General features: G+C 44.5%; 1 protein-coding gene across 4 annotated transcripts; it reads left to right on the top strand.

Annotated features, from left to right (window-relative positions):
* The first annotated feature begins 339 nt into the window (after window positions 1–339).
* LOC148097448 (tripartite motif-containing protein 16-like) lies at window positions 340–14,309 on the top strand. 4 transcript variants are annotated; one of them, XM_087832104.1, is made up of 2 exons: window positions 340–1,729; window positions 13,966–14,309. In XM_087832104.1, exons 1-2 carry the CDS (start codon window positions 340–342, stop codon window positions 14,238–14,240), a joined length of 1,665 nt encoding a protein of 554 aa, XP_087688230.1. In that variant the 3' UTR covers window positions 14,241–14,309. The 4 variants fall into 4 exon arrangements, with proteins under 4 accessions (XP_087688230.1, XP_087688231.1, XP_087688233.1 ...); XM_087832105.1 differs by lacking the exon at window positions 13,966–14,309 and adding an exon at window positions 5,659–5,831 and having other exon boundaries at window positions 340–1,825; XM_087832107.1 differs by lacking the exon at window positions 340–1,729 and adding an exon at window positions 4,164–4,772 and having other exon boundaries at window positions 13,176–14,309.
* The last annotated feature ends 619 nt before the right edge of the window (window positions 14,310–14,928 follow it).

Below are 14,928 nucleotides of genomic sequence, written 5' to 3'. Positions count from 1 at the left end.
CGCTAATGTGTCTGTACATCTGCTGTATTTGAATTATTGCAAGGAACAGAAACGTTACATTTAGCAGATTTAAAGTATAAACTCCCCTTCCTTGAATGAATCACAGCATGAAAACCCTTCCTCTTCTTCCTGCTCTCTAGCTAAGCACCTCCTGTCTGTCCATATCTTTCTGTGTTCCCTCCCCTTTAGATCTACATTATGAAGATGGGTGTAACCAACATGTGTATAAGCTGACAGGGCACATTCTCAGCAGCAACACATGTTGTTCAGATCAGAGCTCAGACTAGTTTCAATAATAAGGAAGTGAAACTTACACAGTCACTGACACTGAGAGGAGAAATGGCGCAGAAAGGAGTTCAGCTGGACCGAGAAACCTTCTCTTGTTCGATCTGTTTGGATCTACTGAAGGATCCAGTGACTATTCCCTGTGGACACAGCTACTGCATGAACTGTATTAAAAGCTTCTGGGATGGAGAGGAGGAGAAGAAAATCTACAGCTGCCCTCAGTGCAGACAGACGTTCACAGCGAGGCCTGTCCTGGTGAAAAGCACCATGTTAGCAGTTTTAGTGGAGCAGCTGAAGAAGACTGGACTCCAAGCTGCTCCTGCTGATCACTGCTATGCTGGACCTGAAGATGTGGCCTGTGATGTCTGCACTGGGAGAAAAATGAAAGCCTTCGAGTCCTGTTTATTCTGTCTGGCATCTTACTGTGAGAAACACCTTCAGCCTCATTATGATTCACCTACATTCATGAAACACAAGCTGGTGGAGCCCTCCAAGAAGCTCCAGGAGAACATCTGCTCTCGTCATGATGAGGTGATGAAGATGTTCTGTCGTACTGATCAGCAGAGTATCTGTTTTCTCTGCTCTGTGGATGAACATAAAGGCCACGACACAGTCTCAGCTGCAGCAGAAAGGACTGAGAGGCAGAGAGAGCTGGAGGTGAGTCGACAAAACATCCAGCAGAGAATCCAGGACAGAGAGAAATATGTGAAGCTGCTTCAACAGGAGGTGGAGGCCATCAATCAGTCTGCTGATCAAACAGTGGAGCACAGTGAGAAGATCTTCACTGAGCTGATCCATCTCATCCAGAAAAGAAGCTCTGATGTGAAGCAGCAGATCAGATCCCAGCAGGAAACTGAAGTGAGTCGAGTCAAAGAGCTTCAGGAGAAGCTGGAGCAGGAGATCACTGAGCTGAAGAGGAAAGATGCTGAGCTGAAGCAGCTCTCACACACAGAGGATCACATCCAGTTTCTACACAACTACCCCTCACTGTCAGCACTCAGTGAGTCTACAGACTCATCCAGCATCAATATCCGTCCTCTGAGCTACTTTGAGGATGTGACAGCAGCTGTGTCAGAGGTCAGAGATAAACTACAGGACATTCTGAGAGAGGAATGGACAAACATCTCACTGACAGTCACTGAAGTGGATGTTTTACTGTCAGATCCACCAGAGCCAAAGACTAGAGCTGGATTCTTAAAATATTCATGTGAAATCACACTGGATCCAAACACAGCAAACACACAGCTGTTATTATCAGAGGGGAACAGAAAAGCAACATATGTGAGGCAACAACAGTCTTATTCTGATCATCCAGACAGATTCACCTTTTGGCGTCAGGTCCTGAGTAGAGAGAGTCTGACTGGACGTTGTTACTGGGAGGTGGAGTGGAGAGGGGAAGGAGGTTATGTAGCAGTTGCGTACAAGACTATCAGCAGAGCAGGGAGTGGAAATGAATGTAACTTTGGACGTAATGACAAATCTTGGGCATTAGATCGTAACAACAGTTTTTGGTACAACAACATCAAAACTCGTGTCTCAGGTCCTCGTTCCTCCAGAGTAGGAGTGTACCTGGATCACAGAGCAGGTATTTTGTCCTTCTACAGCGTCTCTGAAACCATGACTCTCCTCCACAGAGTCCAGACCACATTCACTCAGCCGCTCTATGCTGGACTTTGGCTTTGTTATTCTTATGGGGACATTGCTGAGTTTGTTCAACTGAAATAGTTTCCATTTAATTTTCTCAGAATCATTGTTTTGACATTTTGTGCAATATATATATATATATATATATATATATATATTGCACAAAATTGGTGGAGAAAATGTGAACCTAATCTCAATGACTATAGTAGTTAAGAGTACATATTTTCAACTTTCTTCTCCATAAAAAAGAAAGAAGTCAACTTTTACTGTACTTGATTTTGACAACAAAAAAGATTTGATGTAATGATTCATCACAGGTAAAGTTACTCCACATTTTTAAGCATTGGACAAATGACTTTTCTTTGATTTGTCTTAGTTGGATAAGTAGAAGAAAATGGATGGCAATAGAAATGGCAATAAATAAATGGATATATGAAAGCTTTAAGGTATTTCTTGTTTCCAGTCTTTCAACTGATTGAATTACATTTTTAAAAATGTATTTACAATTTCTTATGCAATAAAAGACTTTGTTATTATATTTACGATCAAAGAAGTTGTAAGCATTAGTTCTCAATCTAGGAAATGGAGTTGTTACAGCAGAAACCTGAAACATTACTTTTACCAGATTTATTAAAGCTACCAGAATAACTATGAAAACAATTTAAAATAGTTTGAACAAGTAATTACAATGCTGAGCTTAAATCCAGAATAACCTAAACTACAACCACTATGCACAGTGATGCTCAGGCACTCAGTAGGCCACAGGTGTCAAACTCCAGGCCTCGAGGGCCGGAGTCCTGCAGGTTTTAGATGTGTCCTTGATCCAACACAGCTGGTTTAAATGGCTAAATTAGCTCCTCAACATATCTTGAAGTTCTCCAGACGCCTGTTAATGAAATAATTCTTTGATTCAGGTGTGTTGACCCAGGATGATATCTAAAACCTGCAGGACACCGGACCACAAGGCCTGGAGTTCGATACCCCTGCAGTAATGAACTAATTCTTAGCCGTCTTAGGGGAGGCTTCCTTAGAAACATTGTCAATAGGTTATTTTCTAATTTTGTTCCAAGTCACACACAGAATTAATTGAGACAGAACAGTCAATGACAGGCTCGGGGACAACACTTTCACTCATATTTAGTCCAGAAATGTTCACGTCACATTTTCTATACCAAACTCACACAACCTCTGGAGGAATTGGCCAGTTTAGAAACACCAACGTAGAATAGAAAAGCCCTTTTTGTCATTGTACATGTACAACTAAACTGTAGCTTGACAGTTATACAGTCATACAACTGTTATACAACTTCACAATTATACAGTTCAAAAAAGTTCTTTTTGGACTTTAAACTCACAAAATCAGAATTTAAATAAACATCGGGAACACTGGCAGGTTCAGGAAGAAAATAATCTCCCACAGTTTTGTTACCTTATGGTTCCAAGCGCTGTGACCAGTCTTTGTGTTTTATTATTATCTCATAACACTTGTTTAATCAGCTACCCTCTCTCCTGTGGACTGTTTAATCTCTACAGTCTCAGATCAACACAGCCCTGCCCTCCAGCACTATCAGCAGCAAGAGCAGAAGCAACCCCCCAAACAGCAACATTGTACCCATCAGGTAAAAAATAGGCTACGTTTGCTTTGCATCGTGCCCACCTGATGACAGTGATATAGTGTGATGCGATTCCATATTAGATTCTTGATGAATGTGGGTTGTTGTTCTTCAGCCTGCTTCTATGAGCCCTTTTTAACTGTGAGCACCCGCCCCTTTAAACATCTCTGCACTGCCCTGACTAAATGTATATATAAACTGTCTCTATGGTTTACAGTCTGAGTCTGACAAGCTGTCAGCTGTTCATTTCTGCTATTTGAATTGTTAAAAGAAACAGAAACTATTCATTTAGAAGATTAACAAAAAGAATAGAGAGGCATCCAGTTATTGACATTTATATTATTTAGTTAAAGGTTTGAACAGAAAACAATTAAACACAGAGCCTCTCCCCGCTTTCTGGAATGAATCACAGCATGAAAACCCTTCCTCTTCTTCCTGCTCTCTAGCTAAGCACCTCCTGTCTGTCCATATCTTTCTGTGTTCCCTCCCCTTTAGATCTACATTATGAAGATGGGTGTAACCAACATGTGTTGGCAGGCCCCATCACATGTTGTTCAGATCAGACGTCAGACCAGTTTCTATGATAAGGAAGTGAAACTTACACAATCACTGACACTGAGAGGAGAAATGGCGCAGAAAGGAGTTCAGCTGGACCGAGAAACCTTCTCTTGTTCGATCTGTTTGGATCTACTGAAGGATCCGGTGGCTATTCCCTGTGGACACAGCTACTGTATGAACTGTATTAAAAGCTTCTGGGATGAAGAGGAAAAGAAGAAAATCTACAGCTGCCCTCAGTGCAGACAGACGTTCACACCAAGGCCTGTCCTGGTGAAAAACACCATGTTAGCAGTTTTAGTGGAGGAGCTGAAGAAGACTGGACTCCAAGCTGCTCCTGCTGATCACTGCTATGCTGGACCTGAAGATGTGGCCTGTGATGTCTGCACTGGAAGAAAAATGAAAGCCTTCAAGTCCTGTTTAGTCTGTCTGGAATCTTACTGTGAGAAACACCTTCAGCCTCATTATGATGTGGCTGCATTAAAGAAACACAAGCTGGTGGAGCCCTCCAAGAAGCTCCAGGAGAACATCTGCTCTCGTCATGATGAGGTGATGAAGATGTTCTGCCGTACTGATCAGCAGAGTATCTGTTATCTCTGCTCTGTGGATGAACATAAAGGCCACGACACAGTCTCAGCTGCAGCAGAAAGGACTGAGAGGCAGAGAGAGCTGGAGGTGAGTGGACAAAACATCCAGCAGAGAATCCAGGACAGAGAGAAAGATGTGAAGCTGCTTCAACAGGAGGTGGAGGCCATCAATCAGTCTGCTGATCAAACAGTGGAGCAGAGTGAGAAGATCTTCACTGAGCTGATCCATCTCATCCAGAAAAGAAGCTCTGATGTGAAGCAGCAGATCAGATCCCAGCAGGAAACTGAAGTGAGTCGAGTCAAAGAGCTTCAGGAGAAGCTGGAGCAGGAGATCACTGAGCTGAAGAGGAAAGATGCTGAGCTGAAGCAGCTCTCACACACAGAGGATCACATCCAGTTTCTACACAACTACCCCTCACTGTCAGCACTCAGTGAGTCTACAGACTCATCCAGCATCAATATCCGTCCTCTGAGCTACTTTGAGGATGTGACAGCAGCTGTGTCAGAGGTCAGAGATAAACTACAGGACATTCTGAGAGAGGAATGGACAAACATCTCACTGACAGTCACTGAAGTGGATGTTTTACTGTCACAACCAGAGCCAAAGACCAGAGCTGAATTCTTAAAATATTCAAAGGAAATCAGACTGGATCCAAACACAGCAAACAAAAAGCTGTTATTATCAGAGGAGAACAGAAAAGTAACAAACATGGATCAACAACAGTCTTATTCTGATCATCCAGACAGATTCACTTATTGGTCTCAGGTCCTGAGTAGAGAGAGTCTGACTGGACGTTGTTACTGGGAGGTGGAGTTGAGAGGGATCGTTGATGTAGCAGTTGCATACAAGAATATCAGCAGAGCAGGGAAAGGGAAAGAATGTAACTTTGGACGTAATGACAAATCTTGTTCATTAAATTGTGACAAAAACAGTTATAAATTTTGGTACAACAACATCCAAACTCGTGTCTCAGGTCCTCGTTCCTCCAGAGTAGGAGTGTACCTGGATCACAGAGCAGGTATTTTGTCCTTCTACAGCGTCTCTGAAACCATGACTCTCCTCCACAGAGTCCAGACCACATTCACTCAGCCGCTCTATGCTGGACTTTGGCTTGGAAAGACTGCTGAGTTCATTAAACTGAAATAGTTTCTGTGGGGTTGAACAAAAGTATTTTACCAGCACAATATAATCTGCAGTATAATCATTGCCTTAACAATGTAACAGATAGCTTTAAGATGGCCTTAAAATATTTATGCATATGATTCTCCTACTAACCTTGTATTCCAGGTACAGTTCTAACTATTTTTACACATTGCATTTTGTGCTTATTAAGAGTTGTGGCTCAGTCTATTGAGGGTTATAAGCTTCACTGAGCGCGACGTCTCGGTTGATATATTGGGGGAGACTTGGAGCGTAAAGGGGCGCAGGCTTACAAAACACATATATCTGGTTATTCTTTATTATCTTTATTGGTTCATATTCTTTTATGAGGTTTTAAGTAGTATCATTTGATTAAGACATTTATTCAACATAGTGCACATATAGTTTTAGTAAACTGCTAACACATTAGAGAGTGGCCTCTGTTTGACTGTGAGTGTTAGTGCGTGAGGTGAAAGGTGAAATTGAATGCATCTCAGGCTGACACACACACACGAACACACAGTAGATAGAGTCATTTATAGGTGAGAGGTTAATCATGTTTGCCTGTAACTCTAAAATTGTCTCTGTAAAAGAGGAATGGTTTCTTGCTGTCTCTGCAAATAGAAATGGTAAATGGTAAATGGCCTGTATTTGTATAGCGCTTTTACTAGTCCCGCCTAGGGACCCCAAAGCGCTTTTACACGTCCAGTCATCCACCCATTCACTCTCACATTCACACACTGGTGGAGGCAAGCTACAGTTGTAGCCACAGCTGTCCTGGGGCAGACTGACAGAAGCGAGGCTGCCATATCGCGCCATCGGCCCTTCTGGCCAACACCAGTAGGCGGTAGGTGAAGTGTCTTGCCCAAGGACACAACGACTGAGACTGTCCGAGCCGGGGCTCGAACCGGCAACCTTCCGATTACAAGGCGAACTCTCAACTCTTGAGCCACGAAATCAGCCACGAGAAGAACAGTTTGCCAGACGAGAAGTGAAAGTCAGACCGCTGACAGGAAACATCTGTCGTGGAGACGGAGACAGTGTTATCTTTAATTGTGTTAAGAGTCATTGTGATTATGAATCCTATCTATGTATAAACTGTATGTCTGTGACGTTTTTGGGGCGTCATTAAATTTAAGCCCTCAAAGGTATAAAACACCTGCTTTTGCTCTGTAAGTCGAAGATCAGTTGCTGTCTGTGTATGGTGGTGATCTTCCCACGCGTGTACTTCATTAAAATCATCGTTTGATTGCACCTGGCTGGATCAGTGTTGTTATTCCTGGATTGCCTCCTGCACCTCTCCTCAATATTGAACCCTTAACATTTCCATTTTATTTTGTTAATCATTGTTTTGACATTTTGTGCAATATATATATATATATGTATATATGTATATATATATATATATATACATATATACACACACATATATACATATATGTGTGTGTGTATATATATATATATATATATATATATATATATATATATATACACACACACACACACACACATATATATATATATATATATATATGTGTGTGTGTGTGTGTGTGTATATATATATATATATATATATATATATATATATATATATATATATATGTGTGTGTGTATATGTATACTCAAAATTGGTGGAGAAAATGTGAACCTAATCTCAATGACTATAGTAGTTAAGAGTACATATTTTCAACTTTCTACTTCATAAAAAAGAAAGAAGTCAACTTTTACTTTACTTGATTTTGACAACAAAAAAGATTTGATGTAATGATTCATCACAGGTAAAGTTACTCCACATTTTTAAGCATTGGACAAATGACTTTTCTTTGATGTGTCTTAGTTGGATAAGTAGAAGAAAATGGATGGCAATAGAAATGGCAATAGATAAATGGATATATGAAAGCTTTAAGGTATTTCTTGTTTCCAGTCTTTCAACTGATTGAATTACATTTTTAAAAATGTATTTACAATTTCTTATGTAATAAAAGACTTTGTTATCATGTTTACTATCAAAGAAGTTGTAAGCATTAGATCTCAATCTAGGAAATGGAGTTGTTACAGCAGAAACCTGAAACATTACTTTTACCAGATTTATTAAAGCTACCAGAATAACTATGAAAACAATCTAAAATAGTTTGAACAAGTAAATACACTGCTGAGCTTAAATCCAGAATAACCTAAACTACAACCACTATGCACAGTGATGCTCAGGCACTCAGTAGGCCACAGGTGTCAAACTCCAGGCCTCGAGGGCCGGAGTCCTGCAGGTTTTAGATGTGTCCTTGATCCAACACAGCTGGTTTAAATGGCTAAATGACCACCTCAACATATCTTGAAGTTCTCCAGACGCCTGTTAATGAACTAATTCTTTGATTCAGGTGTGTTGACCCAGGATGATATCTAAAACCTGCAGGACACCGGACCACAAGGCCTGGAGTTCGATACCCCTGCAGTAGGCAAACAACAGGCTCTGGTGACTCAAGCTGGGGCTGTGCCTCTGGCTCAGGAGGAGAGGGACCCACAGGTTTGGTCCCTCATACAGGCGGAGGCATCCTTAGAAACATTGTCAATAGGTTCTTTTCTAATTTTGTTCCAAGTCACACAGAATTAATTGAGACAGAACAGTCAATGACAGGCTCAGGGACAACACTTTCACTCATATTTAGTCCAGAAATGTTCACGTCACATTTTCTATACCAAACTCACACAACCTCTGGAGGAATTGGCCAGTTTAGAAACACCAATGTAGAATAGAAAAGCCTTTTTTGTCATCGTACATGTACAACTAAACTGTAGCTTGACAGTTATACAATCATACAACTGTTATACAACTTCACAATTATACAGTTCAAAAAAGTTCTTTTTGGACTTTAAACTCACAAAATCAGAATTTAAATAAACATCGGGAACACTGGCAGGTTCAGGAAGAAAATAATCTCCCACAGTTTTGTTGCCTTATGGATCCAAGCGCTGTTGTCAGGGTTCCTGGGTCGGTGACCCAGTGCTTTCCGTTTTGTTCATGTTCAGTTTATTTTGCCACTTCCTGTTTCATTTCCTGTTTGTTCCTGTGTCACCTCGTCTCGTGCCATTAGCCAGATTATGTTCAGCTGTGTACTCACCGGTCTCTCATTATCATCCTCATCAGTCTGTGTATTTAAGTCTTCTGTTTCTACTCGTTCTTTGTCGTGTCATTGATGTTTAGGTTATGTTGTTGTTTCCGCCAGTGTTCGGTCAGCCAGTCAGTCAGTCCGTCCTTCGTTCATTCATTCAGTCAGTCGTCCAGCCAGCCATGTCCTTCCTCTGTTCTGTGTGTTCACTCCATCATCAATAAATCACCCAGCTTCACCTACCTGCGAGTCCTGCGTTTGGGTTCCTTCTTCCTCGCCTCCACTCCACAACGCCTGACAGAATGACACGACCCGTGCCACGAAGACACGATTGGGACCCAGCGGACTCGGACCTCAACGAGCGGCAGGTGGCAGCGCTTTCCCGTTGGGCAGAGGTGGTCAGGGGAAAACAGCGGCTCTTCGCGGAGAGAGAGCACGTCTTCGAGGGGACTCGCCTGGCTCTGGGCGGGCCTCGGAGACGCCGTGTTCCCCCACCTGCTGCCTCACCTGCCCCGGAGCATTTGCCGCGGAGAGCGGACGTTTCATGCCGCGTTTCGGCCGCTTCCTCTCTCGCCGCTCCGCTCCTCGTTCACACACCCGCCGCCTCATTCGCCGGACCTCCACCTTCGCCAAGGCACCGCGGCTACGCCTCCCACCTCGGCTCAATGGAGGCTACCGCGCCAGAGGCTCAGCTGTTTACCCCGGCCGCTTCCTCTTCCCGGAGAAAGCGGCGCACACGCCGCCACAATATGGACTATTTTCAACAGCTCCCGGTGGTGAGTTCCGGTAATTGTTTTCCACATCCGTCATCCGATTATTCTCATAAAACACATAACAGCTCCACCACCGATCCATGGGGTGTTTCCCTCCTGGAGGATGTAGACTGGGAAGATTTTTTTCTGCGCTGCTCCCACAAAGACTGTAAATCGTGGTGGCAGAAAAAACAGACCAAACCCTGATAAACCTGCCAGTAGCACACACCCGGTCACCATTTCCACACCCGTCACTCAGCCATTCCCCACCAGCACGGCAGCCCAGATCTGGCCTTCCTCTTCAGCCATTTCACCTCCTCAGATGTCTAGGGCCCGGCCTACACCCACACCGGTGCCAGCTCCCAGGAGGAAGGCAGCTGCGACGCAGTCTACCTCCACATCCACTCTTGTTTCCCGGGTGGGGGTGACTGGTGTCCAGCCACCTCCCGTGCCTGTCCCAGCGCCCAGGCTGAGGGCAGCCTCAACCCAGCCTGACCTCCCTGGAGGCTTGGAAGAGCTAACCGGCCCACCTACTACTTCACCTCTTCATCCACCTCCTGATCCAACCTTTCACGCCCTCGCACTGTCCCTGGTTAGGCTAGCTGAGGTGTCCCCTGCTCAGGCACCAGCCTTATTAGCCCAGGCCGCAATCTTATCCCCCTCGGTAACTCTGTCATTAGCTCAGCCATTAGCATCGCCAACCTCTGTTCATCCCTTAGCTTCCCCACTCCAGTCAGTTCCCTCACCTGCTGTTCAGCTTCCACTCCGGTCAGTTCACTCACCTGCTCTTCAGCCTCCACTCCAGTCAGTTCACTCACCTGCTCTTCAGCCTTCACTCCAGTCCCCTGTAGTCCAGTCTCCTTCTCCCGTCCAGTCAGTCCAGTCGCCTCCCGTCCAGTCAGTCCAGTCGCCTCCCGTCCAGTCAGTCCAGTCGCCTCCCGTCCAGTCAGTTCAGTTCCCGGACCTGCAGCCACAGCACCCAGAGCCAGCTGTGAGCCCTCCTGCTCTCCCGCCAGGGGCCTCCGCGCCCGCTGGCCCGGCCGCTCTCCCGCCAGGGGCCTCCGCGCCCGCTGGCCCTAAAGCTGTGGCTCCGTCACCCCCGGCTCCCATGCCGTCACCTGGTCCAGCCTCAGACTCAGCTTCAGCGTCTGCTTCGCCTGGGCCGGACTCAGCTTCAGCTTCAGCGTCTGCTTCGCCTGGGCCGGACTCAGCTTCAGCTTCAGCGTCTGCTTCGCCTGGGCCGGACTCAGCTTCAGCGTCTGCTTCGCCTGGGCCGGACTCAGCCTCTGCTTCAGCTTCTGCTTCGCCTGGTCCGGCGGCTGCCGCGTCGCCAGCCTCTGCTTCGCCTGGTCCTGCGGCTGCAGCACCGTCGCCCCAGCCACGTTCTGGACGTCATCGCCGGCGCGGCCGCCCACCGGACCAGCTCAGCGGCCGCCGCCGCCTTCCTCGCGGCCGCCCACCTGAACTGTCTCGTCTCGGCCGCCGGCCACGCGGCCGCCCACCTGAACTGTCTCGTCTCGGCCGCCGGCCGCGTGGCCGCCCACCTGAACTGTTTCTGTTTTGGACTCCGTCCCTCCGTCCTGGGCCCCCTCCGCCCGCCCTGTTCTGGTTTTTCTTTCTTTTGGCCGTCGGGTGCCGGCCTTTGGAGGGGGGGGGGTACTGTCAGGGTTCCTGGGTCGGTGACCCAGTGCTTTCCGTTTTGTTCATGTTCAGTTTATTTTGCCACTTCCTGTTTCATTTCCTGTGTCACCTCGTCTCGTGCCATTAGCCAGATTATGTTCAGCTGTGTACTCACCGGTCTCTCATTATCATCCTCATCAGTCTGTGTATTTAAGTCTTCTGTTTCTACTCGTTCTTTGTCGTGTCATTGATGTTTAGGTTATGTTGTTGTTTCCGCCAGTGTTCGGTCAGCCAGTCAGTCAGTCCGTCCTTCGTTCATTCATTCAGTCAGTCGTCCAGCCAGCCATGTCCTTCCTCTGTTCTGTGTGTTCACTCCATCATCAATAAATCACCCAGCTTCACCTACCTGCGAGTCCTCCGTTTGGGTTCCTTCTTCCTCGCCTCCACTCCACAACGCCTGACAGCTGTGACCAGTCTTTGCGTTTTATTATTATCTCATAACACTTGTTTAATCAGTTACCCTCTCTCCTGTGGACTGTTTAATCTCTACAGTCTCAGATCAACACAGCCCTGCCCTCCAGCACTATCAGCAGCAAGAGCAGAAGCAACCCCCCAAACAGCAACATTGTACCCATCAGGTAAAAAATAGGCTACATTTGTTTTGCATCGTGCCCACCTGATGACAGTGATATAGTGTGATGCGATTCCATATTAGATTCTTGATGAATGTGGGTTGTTGTTCTTCAGCCTGCTTCTATGTGCCCTTTTTAACTGTGAGCACCCGCCCCTTTAAACATCTCTGCACTGCCCTGACTAAATGTATATATAAACTGTCTCTATGGTTTACAGTCTGAGTCTGACAAGCTGTCAGCTGTTCATTTCTGCTATTTGAATTATTAAAAGAAACAAAAACGATTCATTTAGCAGATTAACATAAAGGATAGAGAGGCATCCAGTTATTGACATTTATATTATTTAGTTAAAGGTTTGAACAGAAAACAATTAAACACAGAGCCTCTCCCCGCTTTCTGGAATGAATCACAGCATGAAAACCCTTCCTCTTCTTCCTGCTCTCTAGCTAAGCACCTCCTGTCTCTCCATATCTTTCTGTGTTCCCTCCCCTTTAGATCTACATTATGAAGATGGGTGTAACCAACATGTGTTGGCAGGCCCCATTCACAGCAGCAACACTTTTCATTCAGATCAGAGGTCAGACCAGTTTCTATAATAAGGAAGTGAAAGTTACACAATCACTGACACTGAGTGGAGAAATGGCGCAGAAAGGAGTTCAGCTGGACCGAGAAACCTTCTCTTGTTCGATCTGTTTGGATCTACTGAAGGATCCGGTGACTCTTCCCTGTGGACACAGCTACTGTATGAACTGTATTAAAAGCTTCTGGGATGAAGAGGAAGAGAAGAAAATCTACAGCTGCCCTCAGTGCAGACAGACTTTCACAGCGAGGCCTGTCCTGGTGAAAAACACCATGTTAGCAGTTTTAGTGGAGGAGCTGAAGAAGACTGGACTCCAAGCTGCTCCTGCTGATCACTGCTATGCTGGACCTGAAGATGTGGCCTGTGATTTCTGCACTGGAAGAAAAATGAAAGCAATGAAATCCTGTTTATTCTGTCTGGCATCTTACTGTGAGAAACACCTTCAGCCTCATTATGATTCACCTACATTCAAGAAACACAAGCTGGTGGAGCCCTCCAAGAAGCTCCAGGAGAACATCTGCTCTCGTCATGATGAGGTGATGAAGATGTTCTGCCGTACTGATCAGCAGAGTATCTGTTATCTCTGCCCTGTGGATGAACATAAAGGCCACGACACAGTCTCAGCTGCAGCAGAAAGGACTGAGAGGCAGAGAGAGCTGGAGGTGAGTCGACAAAACATCCAGCAGAGAATCCAGGACAGAGAGAAAGACGTGAAGCTGCTTCAACAGGAGGTGGAGGCCATCAATCAGTCTGCTGATCAAACAGTGGAGCACAGTGAGAAGATCTTCACTGAGCTGATCCATCTCATCCAGAAAAGAAGCTCTGATGTGAAGCAGCAGATCAGATCCCAGCAGGAAACTGAAGTGAGTCGAGTCAAAGAGCTTCAGGAGAAGCTGGAGCAGGAGATCACTGAGCTGAAGAGGAAAGATGCTGAGCTGAAGCAGCTCTCACACACAGAGGATCACATCCAGTTTCTACACAACTACCCCTCACTGTCAGCACTCAGTGAGTCTACAGACTCATCCAGCATCAATATCCGTCCTCTGAGCTACTTTGAGGATGTGACAGCAGCTGTGTCAGAGCTCAGAGATAAACTACAGGACATTCTGAGAGAGGAATGGACAAACATCTCACTGACAGTCACTGAAGTGGATATTTCACTGTCAGATCCACAAGCAGAGCCAAAGACCAGAGCTGGATTCTTAAAATATTCGCGTGACATCACACTGGATCCAAACACAGCAAACAAACAGCTGTTATTATCAGAGGAGAACAGAAAAGTAACAAACATGGATCAACAACAGTCTTATTCTGATCATCCAGACAGATTCACTTATTGGTTGCAGGTCCTGAGTAGAGAGAGTCTGACTGGACGTTGTTACTGGGAGGTGGAGTGGAGAGGGAGCGTTGATGTAGCAGTTGCGTACAAGAATATCAGCAGAGCAGGGAGAGGGAAAGAATGTAACTTTGGATGTAATGACAAATCTTGGTCATTAAATTGTAGCAACAACAGTTATACATTTTGGTACAACAACATTGAAACTCCTGTCTCAGGTCCTCGTTCCTCCAGAGTAGGAGTGTACCTGGATCACAGAGCAGGTATTTTGTCCTTCTACAGCGTCTCTGAAACCATGACTCTCCTCCACAGAGTCCAGACCACATTCACTCAGCCGCTCTATGCTGGACTTTGGCTTGGAGAGACTGCTGAGTTCATTAAACTGAAGTAGTTTCCATTTTATTTTCACAGAATCATTGTTTTGACATTTTGTGCAATATATGTGTATACATATATATATATATATATATATATATATATATATATATATATATATATAAACATATATATACTCAAAATTGGTGGAGAAAATGTGAACCTAATCTCAATGACTATAGTAGTTAAGAGTACATATTTTCAACTTTCTTCTTCATAACAAAGAAAGAAGTCAACTTTTACTTTACTTGATTTTGACAACAAAAAAGATTTGATGTAATGATTCATCACAGGTAAAGTTACTCCACATTTTTAAGCATTGGACAAATGACTTTTCTTTGATTTGTCTTAGTTGGATAAGTAGAAGAAAATAGATGGCAATAGAAATGGCAATAAATAAATGGATATATGAAAGCTTTAAGGTATTTCTTGTTTCCAGTCTTTCAACTGATTGAATTACATTTTTAAAAATGTATTTACAATTTCTTATGCAATAAAAGACTTTGTTATTATGTTTACTATCAAAGAAGTTGTAAGCATTAGTTCTCAATCTAGGAAATGGAGTTGTTACAGCAGAAACCTGAAACATTACTTTTACCAGATTTATTAAAGCTACCAGAATAACTATTAAAACAATTTAAAATAGTTTGAACAAGTAATTACAATGCTGAGCTTAAATCCAGAATAACCTAAACTACAACCAC

This window comes from Neolamprologus brichardi, chromosome 18, assembly GCF_056152115.1.
Source record: "Neolamprologus brichardi isolate AB-2024 chromosome 18, ASM5615211v1, whole genome shotgun sequence".
Taxonomy (NCBI): Eukaryota; Metazoa; Chordata; class Actinopteri; order Cichliformes; family Cichlidae; genus Neolamprologus; species Neolamprologus brichardi.
This window is presented reverse-complemented; position numbering and strand designations above follow the sequence as displayed.

Excerpts from the sequence above, each read along its gene's own strand:
- LOC148097448 (XM_087832107.1), top strand. The coding sequence starts at position 4,170 with ATGGCGCAGAAAGGAGTTCAGCTGGACCGAGAAACCTTCTCTTGTTCG. Across the intron at positions 4,773-13,175 it reads AGAGGCAGAGAGAGCTGGAG|GTGAGTCGACAAAACATCCA; the intron begins GTGAGTGGACAA and ends AGAGAGCTGGAG.